Source organism: Equus caballus, chromosome 18 (assembly GCF_041296265.1).
Source record: "Equus caballus isolate H_3958 breed thoroughbred chromosome 18, TB-T2T, whole genome shotgun sequence".
Taxonomy (NCBI): Eukaryota; Metazoa; Chordata; class Mammalia; order Perissodactyla; family Equidae; genus Equus; species Equus caballus.
This window is the reverse complement of record NC_091701.1, coordinates 40,556,185-40,578,166: the sequence shown is the minus strand read 5'-3', so window position 1 is coordinate 40,578,166 and position 21,982 is coordinate 40,556,185. Positions and strand designations below refer to the sequence as shown.

At 42.3% G+C, this 21,982-nt stretch overlaps 1 protein-coding gene across 38 annotated transcripts in view; it reads right to left on the bottom strand.

Moving 5' to 3' along the window:
• TANC1 (tetratricopeptide repeat, ankyrin repeat and coiled-coil containing 1) overlaps window positions 1-21,982 on the bottom strand; it is a 229,124-nt gene that overhangs the window by 122,299 nt on the left and 84,843 nt on the right. For all 38 annotated transcript variants that reach the window (XM_070241053.1, XM_070241035.1, XM_070241042.1 and 35 more), the window contains one exon: window positions 8,647-8,847. In XM_070241053.1, the coding sequence (XP_070097154.1) occupies window positions 8,647-8,847 (201 nt within the window). The remainder of the gene's footprint in view (window positions 1-8,646; window positions 8,848-21,982) is intronic.

The window sequence follows — 21,982 nt, the reverse complement described above, 5'->3', positions numbered from 1 at the left end:
TTTTCGGCCAATCATGTGGAGCTGATGAACGTGGACTACTAAAATCCTATTCATTTTAATAGGTGCATACCTGTGCCCCATTCACCAGGGTAAACTGAAGGAAGTGATTAGATCCTGTTCTCAAGGCTTCCAAGGGGAAACAAAGACAAGGGGCTCATAGAACGTCAGGGCAAAGAAATGCAATAAAAAACCATGCAGAGGCAGATGAAGTACAGTGCTACAGGCATTTGGAGCAAGAATTTTCCTCTCTCTTAGGGAAAAGGAGAAATGTAAAGGAAGGGTAGATGAAGCAAGAGATGCAAGCCACACCTAAGGTCAACCCAATGGAGAAAGTTCTGACCCAGGGCATAGGGAGGAGAATTAGCAAAAGGGGAAGTGGAACAACAGGGCTGGTTTAGGCATAGCCATGACTTGGTCAATCAAAGACCATTCAGTGGGGAAAGAATTGTCTTTGCAATAACCAGTGCTGGGACAACTGGATATCCACGTCAAAGGATCTAAAAGTTGGCCCCTACCTCACACCATACACAAACAATTAACTCAAAAGGGATCACAGACCTAAATGTAAGAGTTAAAACTTATAAAACCCTTAGGAGAAAATATAGGTAATAAATCTTCGTGACCTTGGATTAGGCAATGGTTTCTTAGATATGACATTAAAAGGATGGCAACAAAATAATAAATTAGACTGCATCAAAATTAAAAACTTTTGTGCTTGAAACAATAGTATCAAGAAAGCAAAAAAACAAAACCCCACAAAATGCAAGGAACTTTTTGCATATTGCATAACTGGTATCTAGAATATAAAAAGAATTCTTAAAACCTAATAACAAAACTACAATGGGATACCAGTTCACATGCACTACGATGGCTATAATCAAAAAGGCTGACGATAACAAGTGTTGACAAGGATATGGAGAAACTGAAAACCTCATACTCTGCAGGTCAGAATACAAAATGGTGCAGTTACCTTGGAAAGGAAATTTGGCAACAGTATACTTCAAAAGGTTAAACAGAGTTATCATATAATTCAGCAATTCTACTCCTAGGTATATACCCAAGAAAAAAACAAAAGATACATCCACACAAAAACACACATGCAAATGTTCATAGCAGCATTATTCATAATAGCCAAAAAGTGGAGACAACCTAAATGTCTATACGCTGAACAATGGATTAAAAAATGTGGCAAATACATATACAATAAGATATTAGGTAATAAAATGGAATGAAGTACTGATACCTGCTCCAACATGAATGAACCCAGAAAACATTGTTACACGAAAGAAGTCAGCCACAAGAGACCACATGTTGTATGATTCTATTATATAAAATGCCCAGAACAGGCAAATCCATAGAGACAGAAAACAGATTAGTGTTTGCTTAGACCTGTGGGGTATAGGACTTGGGACGGAAGGAAGAGAGGAATGTGGAGTAATTACTAACGTGAATGGCTTTTTTTTTAAGGGCGATAAAAATATTCTAAAATTAGATTGTGGCAATGGTTCAAAACCCTGTGAAAATGCTAAAAAACATTGAACTGTAAACTTTAAATGGATGAATTACATGGTATGTAAAATATCTCAATAAAGCTGTTTTTTAAAAACACAATGAAAAACTTCATAAATTTGAACTCAGAAAACAAAACTTCTCTGAGTTATAAAACACCACAAACCTAAATAAATGGAAAATGATGAACAGGGAAAAAATTTTAACGACATACATGACTGATAGCCTTAAAACAAACAAGAAAGCTGTGCTAAGAAGAAACACATTTTGCCCCAGTAGAAGACAAACATCACAAAAAGCTCCCCAAAAACAAAAATGATCAATGAGTATATCCATTCTCAACATTAATCAAATAACTCTTCACCCAGTATTCTCACTTTTATAGTCCTTCAAATGAAAATATCACAGATGCCTTTAAATATTAATATACAAGAATGTTCTTTCACTTTTCTTTATTTAGCAGAAAACGGGGAACCTCTTAGATGCCCAGTGCCAGGGAGAATGGGCAAATACATCACTGCCATTTATGTACCACAGAAACAAGGCACGAAAGACATTCAACCAAGCGTCAAAAGCAGTTGTCTTTTTGGGCCAGCACTGTGGCCAAGTGGTTAAGTTCTCGGGTTCTACTTCAGCCACCCAGGGTTTCGCTGGTTCGGATCCGGGGCGTGGACCTAGCACTGCTCATCAGGCCATGCTGAGGTGGCGTCCTACACAACACAACCAGAAGACCTACAACTAGAATATACAACTATGTACTGGGGGGCTTTGGGGAGAAGACAAAAAAAAGGATTGGCAACAGATGTTAGTGCAGGTGCCAACCTTAAAAAAAAAAACACAAAAAACAAGTAGTTGTCTTTCTGGCGGTATGCAGGGAACCAAGATTTACTGTATCTTTATTATACACATTTTTGTCATTTATTTCCCTCCTCAAATATTATTTCTATAATTTAGAAAATGAAGATAAAACGTATGTATCTACCTTCATTGACAAGGAATTTATGAGATAATCACGTATTATCAGTGGTATGCAAACTTTGCCACACATTTGAATCACCTGAGAAGCTTATAAAACATCCCAGTGCCCCAGCCATACCTCATAGGCGTTAAATCATAATCTCTGAAGGTAGGACGCAGGCACCAATAGTCTTCAAAATCCCTGGCATGATGGCAAGGTACAGCCAAATTGTATACAGGGGAGCCAGGACTCCTGGGCAAGGGAATAAACAGCCCTCAAAGGCCCTTAGGTTCAGAGTGAGGCAGACACATGCACACAGGTTCTGCATGTAAACGCAGAACAACAGAAAGCACATTTGTCCTGGTCACAGCTTCGCACGGCAGTAAGGACAGGCAGGGCCATCTACTCCTCGGAGGAGGCTGTCATATGACAAGTCCCCAGGAGGCAACAGAACGTTGTCCTATTCACCACAGCAAGAGGAAGTGTCCTTGCTAAAGGTCAGAGCCCTGACTGTGGCCTGACCACTCAGGGGTGAAAGCAGGGCTTAGAACTAGCTGGTTCTCCCAGCAGCCTCGTGCCGGGACTGCGTTTCCTGTGTTATTCTCCCCCGGACCCCCCGCCTCCCCCTGAGAAGAAGCCTCACAGATGCATGTGCGAACGACCTTAAGCCTGTGGACTCCCGCTGTGCACGCAGCCAGAACACAAACCCATGTCAGTTACAGCTCATGTGTCAACAATGTACAGGCAGAATAATGCAGACCGGCATAGGAGAAGGTGCTAGGGACAGAAGGCAAGACCTGAGCTTAGGCCAAGCTCCCAATAACTTGCACATTGGGGCAAGTTCCATAATGGTGAGAGGTCTTTGCTTCCATTTCTGCAAAGAGGCCTGACTGGACATTCCCTAGAGGCCCTGCCAACTCTAACATGTCTATGATGCTCCATGATCCTCACCACATAACAGAGACCGCGATGGGAGCTAAAACTGGAAGCCAGCTGAGTGTTTTTCTAACCATGAACTTGATCTGACTCAGCTGTGATAATTCCCCTGACAGTATCGTAGAAAGAAGGAAAATGGAAATTGTCTGAGAAGTGCAGACAGAAGGGAAGTTCAAAAGAGGAAAGTTACAGAATGACTTCTCTTGGCCTCTTACTAATTCTCAGCAGTCCACAGCTAGGTCTGACAAAGCACCTACTAGCACCATCCATTTAAGACTGTTCCCAGAAGACGTTAACTTCAGAAAGAGGCCTCTCAAAGAAGGCTGGAGGGAACGTGAAATCAATACAGCTTTTCTGGAAAGGGACTGGGCAGTATGTATCAAGAACCTTTTAGGCGGGCTGGTCCCGTGGCTGCGTGGTTAAGTTTGCACGCTCATCAAACCATGCTGAGGCAGCGTCCCACATGCCACAACTAGAAGGACCCACAACTAAGAATATACAACTATGTACCCAGGGGGCTTTGGGGAGAAAAAGTAGAAAAAAAATAAAATCTTTGGGGAAAAAAAAAAAATGCAGTCTAGGGCCGCCCCGTGGCTGAGTGGTTAAGTTCACACGCTCTGCTTCGGCAGCCCAGGGTTTCACCAGTTCAAGTCCTGGGCACAGACATAGAGCCACTCATCGGGCCATGCTGGGGCAGCGTCCCACATGCGACAACTGGAAGGACCCACAACTAAAAGCACACAACTGTGTACCGGGGGGATTTGGGAGAAAAAGGAAAAATAAAATCTTTAACAACAACAAAAAAAATGCTGTCTATTTGGTTCAATAATTCCACTTCTGGGAACCTGCCACTCTTGAGATATTAGATATGTGTAAAAATCACTGGACAAAAATATTCGCATCAGGAATTCTGGAGACTGCCTGCAAAATAATGTGAATGTACTTAACGCTACTGAACTGTACACTCAGAAACAGTTAAGATAGTAAATTCCATTATGTGTGTTTTACCGTAATTAACAACTAGAAATTCATAAGAATTTAATAGCAAAAACAAAACATCTTGCTCATGCCACGATTTAAAAAAAAAAACTGAATAATGTCCTATCCAACAACTGGAAATTAGTTTAAAAATCAATTATGGAATATTGACACAATAGCTATTAAATATGAAGTTCTTCAAGAAAACTGGCAATTGCTCATGATACAAAATTAAGCGAAAGGGGGCAGAGCACATGTTTAGGTGGAGCAGATTGAGAAAAACCTAGAAAAGCAATACACTAAGAGTAGTTCTGTCTCTATGCTGAGATTTCCCAATTTTCTACAAGAAACACTCTGGGGGATGGAGGGGGCAGGGTGGGGGAGGAGGGGCTGTCTCGGCAGACATTAACTTCTGGTCCAAAAATCAAAGGGCAGAATGACTTCTACTTTACAGCCTGTCAGCTTTGAGGTTTTTCCCTTAAAGAAACAGACAGCCAGAGCGGGGTTCAAAACTGCTACATCAGCTCTGTCAACTGAGACAGAAGTGGAAGTGGAAGCAGAAGTCCAAGCAGCCAGTACCACCCAGACTCTACAAGCCAGCAAGGATGAGAACAGCAGAATCACTCTGTCTTCACCATCTGCTGTCACACCCCCAGCACAGGATTTTAAAAGGTTGCTTCTCATTCCTTTGCTCCCTTTTGATTGTTTCATAATGGGCTCCAAAGTGATCTGGGAAATGTAATCCAAATATAAAGTAACTAATGATATTACTAATAAATAAACTACAGGAAATGGGTTTTGCTCTTCCCTGGAAGACGAAAGGATACATTACAAATATTAATGAATTCTTAATCCAAAAAAGGCTTGCAACAGCCACAGAACTACTTTAATGCATACTGGTCTTTGTTTTCATTACCAGAAAATGTATTTTCCATTAAAAAAAAAACGAAAATTTGAAACAACACTCAGAAAACAGAATCTTCTGCCAGCAGTGAAAAAAAACCATAAATAAATGGAGCAAGGTTGTAGGAGAGTAAATAAAAATAATAACTAGCAATATAAGTGGAATGTAAGAAACTCAATGGTGACATGCAGGGTGACCTCATTGCAAGGTTCATTAACCTCATTAGACTGTCTCTGGCCCAGAAGCTAATCATCAATTGTATTAATACATAAACTTTCACGAATACAGGCTGTATTGAGTGCCTATTACAGGGGTTTACAGGATTTGACCTTTGCTAGAATAATAGTTTCAGTCCCTGACAGTTTCTTGATTAGCATCAATTAGTGAAGAGTTTCTATCCAAACAAGTAAAACAGGTTTGTTTGTTTTTTTAAGATTTTATTTTTTTCCTTTTTCTCCCCAAAGCCCCCTGATACATAGTTGTATATTCTTCATTGTGGGTCCTTCTAGTTGTGGCATGTGGGACGCTGCCTCAGTGTGGTTTGATGAGCAGTGCCCTGTCCGCGCCCAGGATTCGAACCAACGAAACACTTGGCTGCCTGCAGCAGAGCGCGCGAACTTAACCACTCGGCCATGGGGCCAGCCCCTGTTTTTCTTTTTTTTAAAGCACCTTCTTAAAACAAAAGAGAGAGAGAGGAGTCTTATCTTACAAATGACAACAGAAGTCATGAAGGTAATTTCAGAGCTGGGTCTGAAAGATGACAAGATCCTGAAGCAGAGCCGGCTGGGGGCAGTAGGAGGTGGGAGTGGGGAGGCAGAGGGGGAGGGCTCCATACCTATGGGCGCTGCACGCACACCATATTTACTGTATCATTAGCAACAACGGTGCTCGCTTTTTAAAGAGACGGCCATTTTTAAATCCAGTGCACGTTCACAACCATATGTCAACTATTTTTACAGGCAGGTAGAACATTAGGGCTCTGGATACTTTTCCAACAATATGGTTTAAACTGAAATCTGTGTGTGTTAGACACTGTGGAAAAAACATTGTTTATTGTCTGATGTATTCTGAGTCACTGCCATTTTTAAGCACGCATCTCTGCCCTTAACTTCCCTTTTCAAATTAAAATTACCAAGATGAGGAAGCCAAATTACCACTGTGAGACACTCATTTGCTGTACAAATTTGGGCAATACACAAGCACTGCTCCGCTAGACAAGTATCTGCTTAGTGTATTTAATTATCATTTGGACCAGAAGCATCTACGATGGAGAATATTTTCTTCAACCCATTAAAAGGTTGAATGTTGCAAAACTACTCCCTTTGATCCGTAAGGCCTTGCAAAGAATTTAGCAGAAATAAATTTTATTCCTATGGAGAAAAACAAACTTTACGATATTTTCTCAAAACCAAAGATATCTAATTCGGCCTGGATACAGAAGGAGACAAGGCCTCGTCAGGGATTTCCCGGCTCGTGTGCCCGTAGCCTCTCTGAGACCCTTCTGGATAGGCCACTCTTCCCAAGCTTGCCGTGCCATTCGCTGCTACCTCATGTCCCACTAAAATGCCACGCACAATAAATCAATAAATAAGTCGTAACTATGCGAGGTGATGGACTTTATTGTGATCATTCTGCAATACATATATCTATAAATCACTAAGTTGCATGCCTTAAACTTACACAATGTTTGTATGTCAATTATATCTCAAAGAACTGTGGAAAACACAAAAAATAAGTAAAAATTTTTAAAAAGATTAAAGTTCCACTAAAACACACACCAAATTTGTTATTAATAACAAAATTATACCTGAAGTGCGGTATTCTCTAGATTCTCTCAGGTGTTTGCCAGTCCTAAGGCCCAAGCAGCATCAATTCACTGGCAGTAGCACAGATTACAGGATGGAAAATTGTCCTAAAGATCAAAGCTCTGCTCTTGGCATTACCCTCAACTGAGGTCCCTTAAGGATCCCGAGAGGTTCAGAACTCTCTTTATTATCTGTTTTATATAGATGAGGTTAACTTAGAGAAGACATCACGCCCATCCTCATCCATCAGACATGAGAAGCACACACAGTAATTTATGAACAAAGGACAAATGACAGGGCTGACAACAGAAAAAGTAAAAGGCTGTGCACAATTTATAGAAAGGAGAGCAATTCCAATGGGGTAACTGACAAGAAAGGCAGTGTGGGAACTATGATTTGAAAGAAGAAAAGAAATCCAACATCTGACAAAGAGATACAGCCGTAGGGGGAGGGCCAAGAGCAGGAAGGACATTCCAGGAATTTCCCTAAATACTGATAAACAGGTCAAATTCCTTGGCACAGGAAATCACTTCATACCAAAAAGGTTTCCAAGTTCCAGCTAATGACAGGATTGGAAACAATGTTGTCCAAAATAAGAAAGTTCTAAAACAATAAAAGATTTTGGGCATCCACCAATTCATACTACCATCTCTAACATTCAAAGCCTTAAGATGAGCCCTATTAATTTTACCCCCAAACCCCAAATATTCACTAAAACGATTCAGAAATAATGCAGATGACTTCTCAAGTAATACAAATATTTAGGAAACCAGAAAAACAGATAACCGATTTCATAGCCAGGGCACATTTTCGACCAATTCCAAAAAGGTTTACATGTAATTGAGAAGAATCCTCGCCCTGGCATATGACCAATAAGGTCCCAAACTATCCTGCTTTCAGTACACAAATAGCAAACCTAAGAGAAGATCAAAGAATGATTCCAAGTATCAGTATTTTGGAAAGGCTTTCCTCACATTTGACTCATAACCTCTCAAAATTAAGCAATGTTTGGGTTTTTATTGGCAACATTAAGTGCAAAGAGTTGGTAACAAGGAGGGAAGCCGAAATACTTTATACAAGTAATCCATAAGTCCCTTATTCTGAATTTTCACAGTCAAATGCTGTATGATGTAATCAAGTAAAACACATCAGTATATAACATTTGGTAGTAATAAGTGGACTGTTGTCAGATTACACTTGCCTAAATCCATTACCTTTAAACGCACCGCAATGAGTGTAGATTACAGTATTACCTAATTCATGAGCAAGATGACAACAAAACTGTTAGTTAACATTAATATTGATAACAAGGTCTTGAATCTAAAACTCTAGCCTGGGCAATCAAAACAGTTTATATATAGGGTGAACTATAGCAATGAGTCCATTCACAGAAATTTTTTTTTTTTTAAAGATTTCCTTCTTCCAGAAGTTACTGTAAAAGAAAAAAACCTTCTCCCAGAAGATTTCTCATAAACATTAGTCTTGCTTAATTTCAATATGTATGTTACATTTCTAACCAAGACAGCTAGTTTGGGGCTGTTCTCTTGCTTGTTTACCTGGGGATTTTTTGCTTGATCTTGATTGCACGGAGTGAGACTGTCGAGGCAGCAGAGGTGATGAAGGCAGAGACATCGAGACACCTTTGGCCAAGCTCACCCTATAGGTGTCCTCTGCTACAGGAAGACTGCTCATGGAAAAGTCACTCCCATGGCCAGGGGGCTGGACTGGAGGGGAAGTTTCGGGACCAAAGTCACCTCCTAGAGTGGAGAGAAAACCTTACATTAGACCATCCAACACAGGTAGATGCAAATTTAATTCCTAAGAACTACATTCTTAGAATATAATTCCCATATACCATATGTGTGTGTTGAATATTTTTTTAAATGATCTTTTTTTCTTTACCACTCATAACTTTTTACCCTGCGAGGGTAAATTCAAGTTTCACTACTCAAGCATCAGTGGATTCTGCCTCATACCCCTTTCTGCAGCACACCAACTAGAATGGTTTCATTCCTAACAGTGGGTCCAGAAAGCCACTGATCTGAGATTATACCAAGGTCAAGTATGAATGATCCACAAGAAGCTTTGATTTCAGCTAAAGTCAGGGAGGGGGGTTACAGGTCTCATAGAGGTATCAGTAGAATGGATTCAAACAGCAACATCCATTCCAGAATTCCCTGGCCTCCCACCACTTCTCTCCGCTAAGAATGATCAAGGAGGGTTTATCCTACTTCATTCCTTCCCAGCACCATACATCTGTTCTCTCATCTCATCCAGTCCACAATGCCCACAGCACACAGTCTGCTCTCCTACAACTCAACCAGCCTAAACCTTTAGTCACGTGACTGGAACCATGGCTCGCTTATTAAGTAGGTTGTCTTTGGTATTCAACCCCTAAATGAACTTAAGGGCAAACAAGCTCACTATGACAAAATTAAACATTCTAGGGTATACAGATCCAAAAAGAACAAGAAAAATACAGAGGATGTAACTACAGTGTAGAAAGTACACAAGAAAGAATATGTAGGCTAGGTCTAGCCTTTCCAAAAACAATACAGTCGGTCCTCAAGTATTCAGATCATATGCTCCCTTCCTATTGCTCCTCCCCAACTGATTACCACCCAAAGCTACTGAGGAAGTGCAAGGAGAGAAGGTAAATCATTATCCTGATGATTAAAAAGCATCTTTAAGCTCTAAATTACATACAGCATAAGTAGAAAGATATAGAAAGTTTTCCACAAGCAAACCAGTCTCTCTGACAAAAGCTAGCCAACTAGTACTTATCATGCCTTCCTGACTCTGAAAAATCGAGGCCTGGATTTGAACTGAAAGCTGTCTAGCCAGGCAGGAACTCAATTTTTGCAGATCTTTGTGTACAAGTCTCAAAAGGGATGCAACACAAACCGTCAAGTTACAAACTGCATTGCTGTACTTGTTTTTCACATTAGGAGGGATGGGGAAGCACAGTCAGCCCCTCCACAGACCTAGGGATGGGGGGAGGTGGTGCTTAAAACAGGCAAGTAAGCTCATGCCTGACTTTCAAAGGCAACTCAAAACCAGCAGAGCTGAGAAGAGCAGAACCATGGGTTCCACAATGGGAAGTTGGCAACATCAGAAAGGTAATTTCGGTCTCACTTGGGCCAGCTATGTTGGAAGGGGTTTTAATAAACTTGGGAAACTAAAGATTTATCACTAAATGCCCAAATGATTGGCATTTGAAGAAACAACCAGAATTACCAGGAAACCTTCACTACAATTTTCAAAAACAAGAACATTCATGCAAACGCCCAAGACAAATAACATTCTGTCCCTGTGAGAAGGAAACAGGCAGGAGGTGTGGAGATCCCAACCTCCTAAGTCCGTGTGAACAGCAATGTCCCCACTCTGGTCCTCCTGCAACCCTCGCCCCCGCCCCGCCATTTCTCAAGTGTGCACTGTAAGATACCACTACCACCAACTCCCAGGACACAGGAGCTAACTTACACCATCGTGGATGAGCCTGAAATCTTTCAAAAACCTCCTCCTGGGGGCCTCAAGCCAGGGCATGAGCCTTCCCAGCTGCCTCCCCTTCAACTGTCTGACAACGAAATGGATCTTAAGGCAGAACTGGGGGTGCACCAGAACACCAACTCCCATTGGGGCTGAATGCCTACCACTCCGAGGAGACTTGTGCAAGTAGAAGGGACAGCTGTTTTCTCTAGCCCAATACCTGGCTCTCATGACCAGTCCCCACCAGCACACTGGTCTCCTCTTAGGAATGCAAGCAGGTGCTGTGCCTGCAACAATGGTGCCTGGTCACCAGGTTCCTGGATGTCTAGCAAGAAGCACTAGGACACAGACAAGAACTAGAAAAGCACCGAGGCCACAGCCCCACAGGGTTATACACATGGGACGTGGAGGGGACCTGGAAGAGGCAATGCTGGTTTCCTACGTGGTTTGAAGAGAGCTACATTGCCCTGTGGATGCCCTTACCCACCTAAGTCATCACCCTGGTTAGTCAAATGGCCATGGGATGGCCTGACAGGCACTGTAAGAAGGCACTGTCTTTCCTATGCACACACAAGTATTTCTGACCTACACACACACACACACAAAAAACCCAGACTTCAAGTGCCTTAATTTGAGTAGGGACACAAAATTAGGGAGAAATGCATCTATTATGACAACACCAGAAATAAAAAAGTAAAGCTCATTACTGAGAAATACTTAGGATTCTCCAATGTGATGCAAGAGGAAATTGGAGATCGAAGGGTAAAAGAGAATTAAAGAGTTGCCTAATTACAAATTCTGCCCATAAACTTTGTTTACATCAAGCAAAGCAAATATTTTCATTAACTGCAAGACTGGTGGAGATGAGTTTCCAAAGCATGCGGTAACCATGAGGACCTTCAGCCTTTGGAGCAGCTGCGACTTGGCACTTTGATTTTATGTGGTCTGCAATAAAAAAGGACTTAGAGGTGGGGCTTGGGAAGAGGGGGTCTATATTTCAAGTTTACTTTGACATCTCACCATAACATCAGTCTGAAACATGTTGTTCTGTTGGTTTGTTTTTCCTATGCACAATTAAAGATCCCTACCTTCCATCTTCCTTTTATTAGAAAGGCACAAAGCAGGGAGAAGTTTTATGTACGAACAGGCGGCACGAAGCAAGCAGGGTGATCCAGCGGCTTAGACGCTGGAGACAGCACTCCGGAGCCCGCCGCTTTAACTGCACAAGGGCCAAGGGGTTCAGGTCAAAGTCAGTCCAAAAGCCTTGCAACGACGCCAGTGGCAGAAAGTGAAAATCTCTTAGGGGCATCCACGAGAACTATACAATACTGGTTCTGGGAAACATGACACCAGAAATTCTCCAGTTGATTTAACATTCCTCAGCAGATGCTTAAAGAGGTTTAAGAGGAATTAAAATCATTTCACTGCAACAACCAGCGAGACTGGCACATTTCTTTTAAACTGGAATAGACATTGTTTTTCTTTTAACTGATCTATTTTATTCCCCGTCTCAATTAAGTGATAGGAAGCCCACTTCAATCATCCTTCCTGTTGCTGCGGCAGAAATGCCCAGGCCAGGTAGAAGGGTGCATCCTCTCCAGGGTAGGAAACCACGTCATCATCCAGCAGTGCTTTAACGGGCTGCCTCCTCGTCCACTGGCAGGTGTTTCCCATGGAACATTTCTACACCACGGACCCTCTCATCCACCCCAACATGCTTCTCATCTCAGAGAGCATCTAGTCCAATCACAGTGTTTCACAAACAGGAAGCTGGGGCACGGGGGTTAACTGTGAGGAGCAGGGGCCACAGCGAGAACCACCCTCCAGAGTCCCCTCAACTGCCAACTCAGGCTCTAACGTACTCAGTACTCTACACATTTAAGAACCTTACTTTGAAAAAAAATGGAGATCCCCAAAAGAGACACATTTTTATATAAGTTAAATCTATAAGGGGTCAGCACATTTTTGCCAGAAAAGGTTAGGCTTTGCAGGTCACATAACGGTCTCTGTTATTGATATACATACACATACACCCCTTCTCTTATTTTAAAATCACTAATTCTCTAAGTTCCAAAAATAAAAGACTAGAAAGGACACAGGGGCATAAGGGTCTTCCTGTTGGTAATAAATATAAGTAAACACACACATCTACACATACATACACACAAAAGAACTATAAATCCAAGTCATAGTTTACAAAGATAATGGAATTATCAAAGGGGATAAAGCCATCCAATAAGGCATTTTAAATTGGCAGAAAGGGCTTTTGATAATAGTTCTTTAATTTTTTTTTTCACTATTACAGACTGTGAAAAGGGATTTAAATTCATGATGGAAGAAAATTCGAATCTGGGAGATGATAAATGTTTAAAAGCGGCAATGCAGAATGGCAACGACCAACATCACAGATTAAAGAACACGGAGTGCAGGATTAGAGAAGGCTTAAAAAAAAACGAGGGCAACAAAGCCAGGGAGATGAAAGTAAAAGCACATTTCAGAAAGAGTCAACCTGAGAAAGGCCAGGGTGAGCTCAGACATTCAGGTAAATAGGTCTGCAGATGCAGGAAATAAGATTTCCATTTATCGTGCCATTGAAGTGCCTAGGTGGAGGATGGGGAAATGGAGGCTTAGAATAGAAAGAGAAAAGATGTTCTGTTTATCCAGTTCCAGAAAACGAGACTTGTGCAATACATTTAACTAGGGCATTAAATGTGTTAGGGCATCTTTTGTGCAGTCCCAGCCTGGGAGTGCTCTAATGTTTCTTAAACATATTTTCCATCATAAGGTTTTATAACCATATAACTCATATATATTTACAGAAACCCAGAAAATTAGAAAAGATGTCATCCCACAAAATCCAATATCATTTTTGGAGACTTCAGAAGGTTCTCTCTGCAACTGAAAGCACTTTAAACCATTTTACATCTTAAAGGATCTCCCCAAATATACAGCCAGAGCTACTGATTGTTAACGTGCATTTTCAAAAAGAAAGCTAAGATAAATGTATCCAAGAAAGCAATTTTCCAAAACATTATTCACACAGTCATGACTAACTCTCAAAAAATACTGCTAAGAGGCAAGAAAGCAGCTAACCCCCAGAGTACAGAAAAACCTGGTCAATAGGACACGTCTACTCTTTTGAAAACACCAAGTGTGTTCTCAATGGGGATCAGTAAATACTATCCTCATAGTTTTATTCTTAATACTCAGTGGTCACAGAACCCATGTACTTTAACCTGAAACAGATGCTGAGTAAGCACACTGGCAATTCATATCTAATTATCAAAATTTTTCCTTTAAGGCATGTCATCATGCAAGAGTCTCTGCGCTTTAAGAATATATGACGTTGGGCCGGCCCAGTGGCGCAGTGGTTAAGTGCACACGTTCTGCTTCGGCGGCCCAGGGTTCGTTAGTTCGGATCCTGGGTGCGGACATGGCACCACTTGGCAAGCCATGCTGTGGCAGGCGTCCCACATATAAAATAGAGGAAGATGGGCACGGATGTTAGCTCAGGGCCAGTCTTCCTCAGCAAAAAGAGGAGGATTGGTGGCAGATGTTAGCTCAGAGTTAATCTTCCTCAAAAAAAAAAAAAAAAGAATATATGACCTCAGAAAAACTCCCACTCCCAAGTGCCAGAGGGGTGCATTTTTAAATAATAAATGCTTTCTTAGGTGTGCTCTGTGTTAGGACAGGGTTTTAAAGCACTTCATGTCTACTAACTCATATCCTCACAACCACTCCATAAAGCAGGTGCTATGATGACGCTTCCCCTTAGACGAGGAACCGAGGCGCAGAAAGCATCAAGTATCCTGTCCAAGGACACCGGCAAAGGGCAGAGCTGAGTCTGAACCCAGGCAGTCAGATGCAGAGTCCATTCTCTCAGTGCTGCTCCCCCAACAAAAGGCTACAGAGATGTGCCTTTCACCACTATGTCACTTTATATACTTAATAGGGAAAACCAAAAATAGTATATGTAGGTCTACTCGCAGTACCAGGCCACTGTGAGAAGAAACTTGTTCCCTCATCTATTTTCACTTTTCCTGCCGGCTGGTTAATTAGCGCCACAGCACTCCTGGAACACTCCATTTGGGAGCACCCAGGCCCAGCGATCATTAATTTTCTTTCAGTCACACCTTATGCTGTCACCAAACAAGAGAAGCGGATCTGAGATAGATGTTTAGTCATCAAGCACCCTAAATAGTTTTTTCTCCTTTCACTTTGCACTGTAAATTCATTAACTCTTACAGCCTTTGGGCTTGCTGACTCTGCCCGGGGAGGATGGGCTGAATGCCATGCCCATCACATGAAACAAAGAATCCGACCACCCCGCCTGGCCCAGATGAAGAATGAAATAGCAGGGCAGCTGTGGTCAAAAGCAACAAGGCAGGGTTCACCTCAAATCTGCATGGAAGTCATTGTTCTACATTTGCATGTCAGGACATACTCGTTACCCAGGCCCACAGGTCCTGTCGAACCCAGCACCCTCGGACTCTGCAGATCTGCCAAGCCTGCCACTACCGCACACGGTCAGAGCCGAGGTTCCCAATCCCTGCACAGACGGAAGCCCGAGCCCTTCCTAGGGAGGTGGCTGTAAGGCGACGGCTCAGACACTGGCCGTCAAAGCTCGCCAGGGGATTCCCACGTGCAGCCAGGACTGAGAAACACTGAGGCAAGAAGGTAGTGAAAAAGATCTGCAAAGATTAGTGGTTACCGGAGGGGAAGGGCACTGTGAGGTGAGCAAAAGGGATAAAGGGATGCATGTGTATGGTGATGTATAAAAATCAGACTACTGGGGCCAGCCCGGTGGCGCAGCAGTTAAGCATGCACATTCCGCTTCGGCAGCCCAGGGTTCGCCGGTTCGGATCCCTGGTGCAGACATGGCACCACTTGGCAAGCCATGCTGTGGTAGCCATCCCACATATAAAGTGGAGGAAGATGGGCACGATGTTAGCTCAGGGCCAGTCTTCCTCAGCAAAAAGAGGAGCATTGGCAGCAGTTAGCTCAGGGCTAATCTTCCTCAAAATAAATATTTTTTTTAAAAATTAGACTACTAAGGGTGAGCACAATGAAGTGTACTCAGAAATTGCTAAATAATAAAGTACACCCGAAATTACAGAATGTTATAAACCATTATGAGCTCAATAAAACTACTTGGGGAAAAAAAAGATCTGAAATGTTTGTGTTCCTATTACAAGGCAACGAGGTGGGAGAGATGAAAAGGAAAAGAAACTGGAGGGAATACTCAATCATGTAGATGACTGCAATGTTTCCACTATTCAAAATGTGCATTCCTTGAGCGTGTATGTGTGTATATCTGTATAGACACATGCACACACACTGTATGTTTATGCATACAAACAGAAGAAAGCATACGCACTTGCATGTGCACCGCGATCTCTAAGGACACACAAGGAACCAGTAGCAGCGGCTGCCTCTGGGAACAGGAACCAATCAGGTGGGAGCATGGATGGGAGGCATACACTTTTAAACGGTTTATGTTTTTTCCTATGTGCATACATTTCCTATAAACATTCTAAATTTACATTCCCTAGGATTAAGCCATGTGTAGATGTGAAGGTCTTAAGTCTAAATGGGCCACTCGCTATGGCCTAACTGGGCAAGCAGGTATAATGTAGTTCTATTTCACAAAGACAGGTGACAGTGACAGGTGTGGGGCTGAGTGCTTGGAGGTGAGCTGTTTCCAGCTGGCGGAGGTGGACGGAGGGCAGGGGACTAAGAAGAGCGTGGGGTCCTGCTCTGAAGGAGGTTGAATGCGTGGTAGCACTGAGCGCACTTGCTCCCTTCGTCCTTGGGCTCTGTGCAGGCACACGTTTCTCCTCTCCCAACCCTGCACCCTGGCTCTCACCCATGTCCGGATCACCTCTGCTGCGGTGGTGGAGTGTGGGCGTACTTGTGCACGCAGCTCACACAGGATAAGGCAGAGCCCTGGGGAGACATCAGGTCTACCAGGGAGAGGGCAGGGACAGGGGAAAGACAGGCATGGGGAGGGAGGGAGGGGGAGAGGTGGGAGGGGTAGCAGAAGAAAAAGGAATGAAAGACGGGACCACGGAATACAGAGGTATAAGGAAGAGAGGGAACAGCCAGAAGTGAAGGGAGGTGGGGTGGGGGTGGGGCCCAGGTGGTAAAAGCATAATTCCAGATTCTGTTTAAAATTGCATCTGAGGACCAAGCCGGCGGCATAGTGGTTAAGTTTGCCCACTCCACTTCAGCGGCCTGGGGTTCACAGGTTCAGATCTTGGGTGCAGACCTACACACCATTCATCAAGCCATGCTGTGGCGGCATCCCATATACAAAATAGAGGAAGATGGGCACAAATGTTAGCTCAGAAACAACCTTCCTCAAGCAAAAGGAGGAAGATTGGCAACAGATGTTACCTCAGGGCCAATCTTCCTCACCAGAAAACAAAACAAAAGAAAACAAAAAAACTGTATCTGGCTAGCAGTCCTGATAAAGCCTCTCCAAACACCCTGGTAAAACACCTTTAACTACAAAGTAAAAGACAAAAACTCACAAGTGCAAAACTATACCAAAAGATATGGGAGTGCCAGAAAAGGAAAGAATTCCCAATCATTTTAAGGAAGACAATGGAGCATCCTCTGTTGTTGTTCCAAAAACTGGTGGCCTAACCACGCTTCAGCCACCAAGTGGGGATGACACGTCCCTAACCCTGGTGTCTGCTGAATCACCCCCCCAACACCTACCTGCAGGAACCAATAGATTTGGGTAGGTAAAACAGGGATGATTAGGTCTTTTCTCTTTCGACGAAAAGCCACAAATACCTCCCAAAATATTAAATGGTGGGAGACTAAGGAAACATATCGCTTATTAGTGAGACAAAGGGAGTATCTTCTTGCAGCCTCAAAGAAAGAAAACTGAGAAAAAAATTCAGTGAACTGCTTGGTACCCTCAATAGAATACAGGATGGCATGGCCTCTATACCCTTCTCATGGTGTTTCTTTTTTGATTACTTTATCTATTCTAAAATTAAAAATAATAAAAGAAAAAGAAGGAAATTTAAAAAGCAATAGCCAAATTATGATCCACATTTCAGGCTTAAAGAGTAGAATTAATACTAAAAAAGTTCACTCATGGGGCCAGCCCCATGGCCGAGTGGTTAAGTTTGCCCGCTACACTTCAGTGGCCCAGGGTTTCACCAGTTCGGATTCTGGGTGCAAACATGGCACCGCCCATCAGGCCACGCTGACATGGCGTCCCACACAGCACAACCAGAGGCACTCACAATTAGAATATATAACTATGTACTGGGGCCTTTGGGGAGAAGAAGAAGAAACAAAAAAGATTGGCAACAGATGTTTGCTCAGGTGCCAACCTTTAAAAAATAAAAAGTCCACTCACGATCAAGAACAAGCTTGAGGAGGTCGCCCCAGGATGCAGAGCAAAGGGGCAAACATGTGAACGACGTGAGAAAAGATGTAGGGATGGGAAACAAAAGGCATCTCTGAGAAGAAACAAGGACATGGTAATTTTTAAAATTCAAACACAAAACAACAACAACAACAAAAACAATCTTTTTTTAATTGACCTATGCAGATAAAAAGGACCCCCATGCCGTAGGCTGTTTTCCTAAAGGGAGACCCAAACCCAGACTCATCCTGGCAAAACTTCAAGTTGATGATTTAAGAAGAAATTATCACAAGCATCCAGGTAATTATGTAGTTTAAAAAAAGAATTAATGGGATACAAAACCACAGAGACTTTCAAAGGAACCAGAACCTAGAAGCCACCTGCCTTCAGACTTCTCCTATCAGTTCCTAGGGCTGTCGTAACCGACCGCCACACCTAGGTGACTTACACAACAGAAATTTATTCTCACCCTTCTGGAGGCTGGAAGTCCAAAGAGAAGGTGCCGGGCAGGGTGGCGCTCTCTCTGAAGCCTACTGTCCATGCTTTTCCCTTAGTTTCTGGTGTTGCCTACAGTCGTTAGCGTTCCTTGGCTTGTAGACACATCGCTCCAATCTCTGCCTATGTAATCACACGGCATTCTTGCCCACATCCATGTCTTTGCTCTTCTAAGGACACCAGACATAGTCAATTAGGCGATCCAGGATGGCCTCATTTTAACTTATTACATTTACAAAGACCCTACTTCCAAATAAGGTCACTTTCACAGGTCTCAAGGATTAGGACTTCGATGTTATCTTTTGCGGGGGGGGGGGGGGGGGGGGGGGTGGATATAATTCCACCCACAACACTTCTCTTCTCCAACACCAAAAGCTAGAAGTCAAAAAGGAACATCTACAAAATTTGAGGGAGCAGATAGCATGACCAAACCTTATAAAACCGAACCAAGTTTTCTATCAAGTGTAATATGAACCAAAAAACATTCTCAGATACTCAAAGTCTCAGAAAATGCACAGCCCACTTATCCTTCTTGAGAAAGAAGTTACTTAAGAATCAAAATTAACTACTCAACAGTGGGGACATTGTGAATTTAAAAAAGAAGCAATAAACTATAACCCAAGCCCAGCCTTCAAACACTTCACTCAACTCCTCCTCTTCTGCTTCCACTCCCTTCTCATTCAGGAAATGTGTTTTTTGAACCATATCCTTCACCCCATAGTGCAGAAAGAATCTCTTACCTTATCTGTCAACCTCTTAAAACAATAGTGCCCTGTGCCAGAACTTGCTAACAATGGCTAACATTTTTTACGTGGTTGCGACACCGGGCAGAGAAAGCTCTCTTCACCCCTTCCACCCTCCCTAAATAAGCAGAGTAGCACAAAAAAACTGCAATAACCATTTTCATTGCCAAAGAACTGAAATTACAAAAAAAGAAAAATTTGAGTTTACCATATAATCAAGATTTTTTATAACATGTGGAATAAACATTTAAGCCAGTACACACCATTTTGTATGTGCCATATGACGACGATGGGAAAATAATATGCACCACCAAAAGTTAGAAGGAAGTTCGATAAAATGTTGATGGTGGTTATTCTTAAGAGGGAAGAAATATCAATGGTTCTCTCCCTGCCTTTTACATTTTAAGGTTGACATAGGTTCTGACATTTTTATAAGAAGATGTTTGTAAGATAAAACATACTTTATTTTCCATTAAACATTTATTTGAAACATACATTTGTATCCATTTCCTTTTACTTCTGGAAGTTTCCCAACAAGCCCCCTACTGGGTACCCGTCAAGTTCCTGCCTTCATGAGTCCCTTTCCCCAGGAAGGAGGTCTCACTTTTCCCTTATCCAGACACCTCTAACTATGCCCGCTGGTTTTCTCAACCCACCTGGCTCAGACTTGCCCTTGTCCATCCAGCCCAACCTGTCCACAGTCATCAGTCTCCTGGTTCTTACTGATGTCAGATCATCTTCCTTGTTGAGTGTTCTCACACCGAAGTTCTGGACTGGCTTCCTCCTACAGTCTCCGTGTGGTCCAAGATCCAGTTCCTCAGCCTATATACTTCGAAGTAATAAAAACGAACCTCTCTGCCCTAGCTCTGTCTACACTCTGACTTCTCTACTTTTAACTTCCAATCTCCAACCAATCGATGCTTCTCTTAACACTAAACTTTCTCAAAAACAACAATCTGAATATACCCTCAAATTATAACAGCATAGAGAACTCACTTTTTCCAGAGAACTTTCTTGGGGGTGATATGAGGAATGATGAGGGTAGACCACCATACTGCACATCTCGCATCTACGTGAATGGTGCCCTAGAACTGTGCAATGAGGCAGCCCTAGAGATTGTAACTACGCACCGGATATCCAACTCCTAAAGCCATTCTCCACCTCAATTACACACCTAGCCCCACCATCACTGCTGGAGCTCACCTACCCTTGAACTTCACATTAAGTACGTATTCAGGTAACTTACTTAGGATTGGTAGGATTTATCTAAGTTCTCTGTCTTAACTATACAGTAATCCCCCATTATCTGCAGTTTCTCTTTCTGCTTTTTCAGTTACCCAAGCTCAACCATGGTCTGAAAATATTAAATGGAAAATTCCAGAAATAATTCATAAGTTTTAAATTGCTGCCATTCTAAGTAGCATGATAAAATACCATTCTGTCCTGCTCTATCCCATCTGGGACGTGAATCATCCCTTTGTCCATCATATTGACACTGGATATGCTACCACCCTTTAGTCACTTAGTAGCCATCTCAGATTGACTGTTACGGTACCTCAGTACTTGTGTTCAAGTAATCCTTATTTTACTTAATAATGGCCCCAAAGCACAAGAGTAGTGATGCTGGCAATTTGGATATGCCAAAGAGAAGTCATAAAGTGTTTCCTTTAAGTGAAAAAGTAAAACTTCTCGACTTGGTAAGGAAAAAAATTTGCATGCGGAGGTTGCTAAGATCTACAGTAACTTTTATTACAGTATATTGTTATAAAGGTTATATTTTATTATTGCTATTGTTAATCTCTTACTTTGCCTAATTTATACACTAAACCTCATGATAGGTATGTATGTATAGGAAAAAACATAGTATATATAGAGTCCAGTACTGTCTGGATTTCATGCATCTACTGGGGGTCATGGAACATATGCACTGTGGATAAGGGAGGACAACTACACATGCATGCTCATTGAAAGCATGGGCCCTAACAATGAGGATGATTAAGCTAGCAATTATTAGGACCTTACCGTGTGTACCAGACACCTTGATAAACATTTTATAGACATTAGGTTATTTATCTATCCTATTCCATGGAAGTAAATGCTGTCATTGCCCCCTCGTTACAGATGAGAAAACTAAGGCCTAAGGAAGCTAAATTAGTTGCCTCGAGTTCCATGGTTTGTGAGTGGCAGGTCCAGATGTAAACCTAGGCAGTCTGAGCCCACAGTCAGAATTCTTAATCACAGCATCACAATGGCCTGCCTTCCTACACCACGCGGATCCCCTAACCAAGGTGCACACTGAGCTTGGAGTCTGTTCAGTGCTTAAGAAACACTGACTGTCATCCACAGATAATTTAGCAAGTCATCTTTCTCTGAATGATAATCATCAAGAACATTCTGTCATATTGGACATGCTGACATTTTGGGGGTGGAAAAATAAGTGGAGGGAAAAAGACTTTTAGAACAATAGCATAACCAGTACACCACCCCCTCACTAACTACTCACATCCAAACTCTGGCAGTGCCGTCAGCAAAGCTGTCTGCCAACAGGCATCATTACAAGAGAAGGAGAATAAAAGGGAGCTGCTAGCATTTATCTTATTTCAACTCCTTACAAGGAAAATAGGACCTATAAACATTAGAGGAAAAAAAATGCCTCAAAGTTTCTAGGTAGCATTTAAAGTTTCTTCCCCACAAAAAACATAGTAAAAATGCAATACAACCAATTCAGTGCACAGTCTAGAAAAAAGACTAAACCAATTATGTACACGTGACTATTTA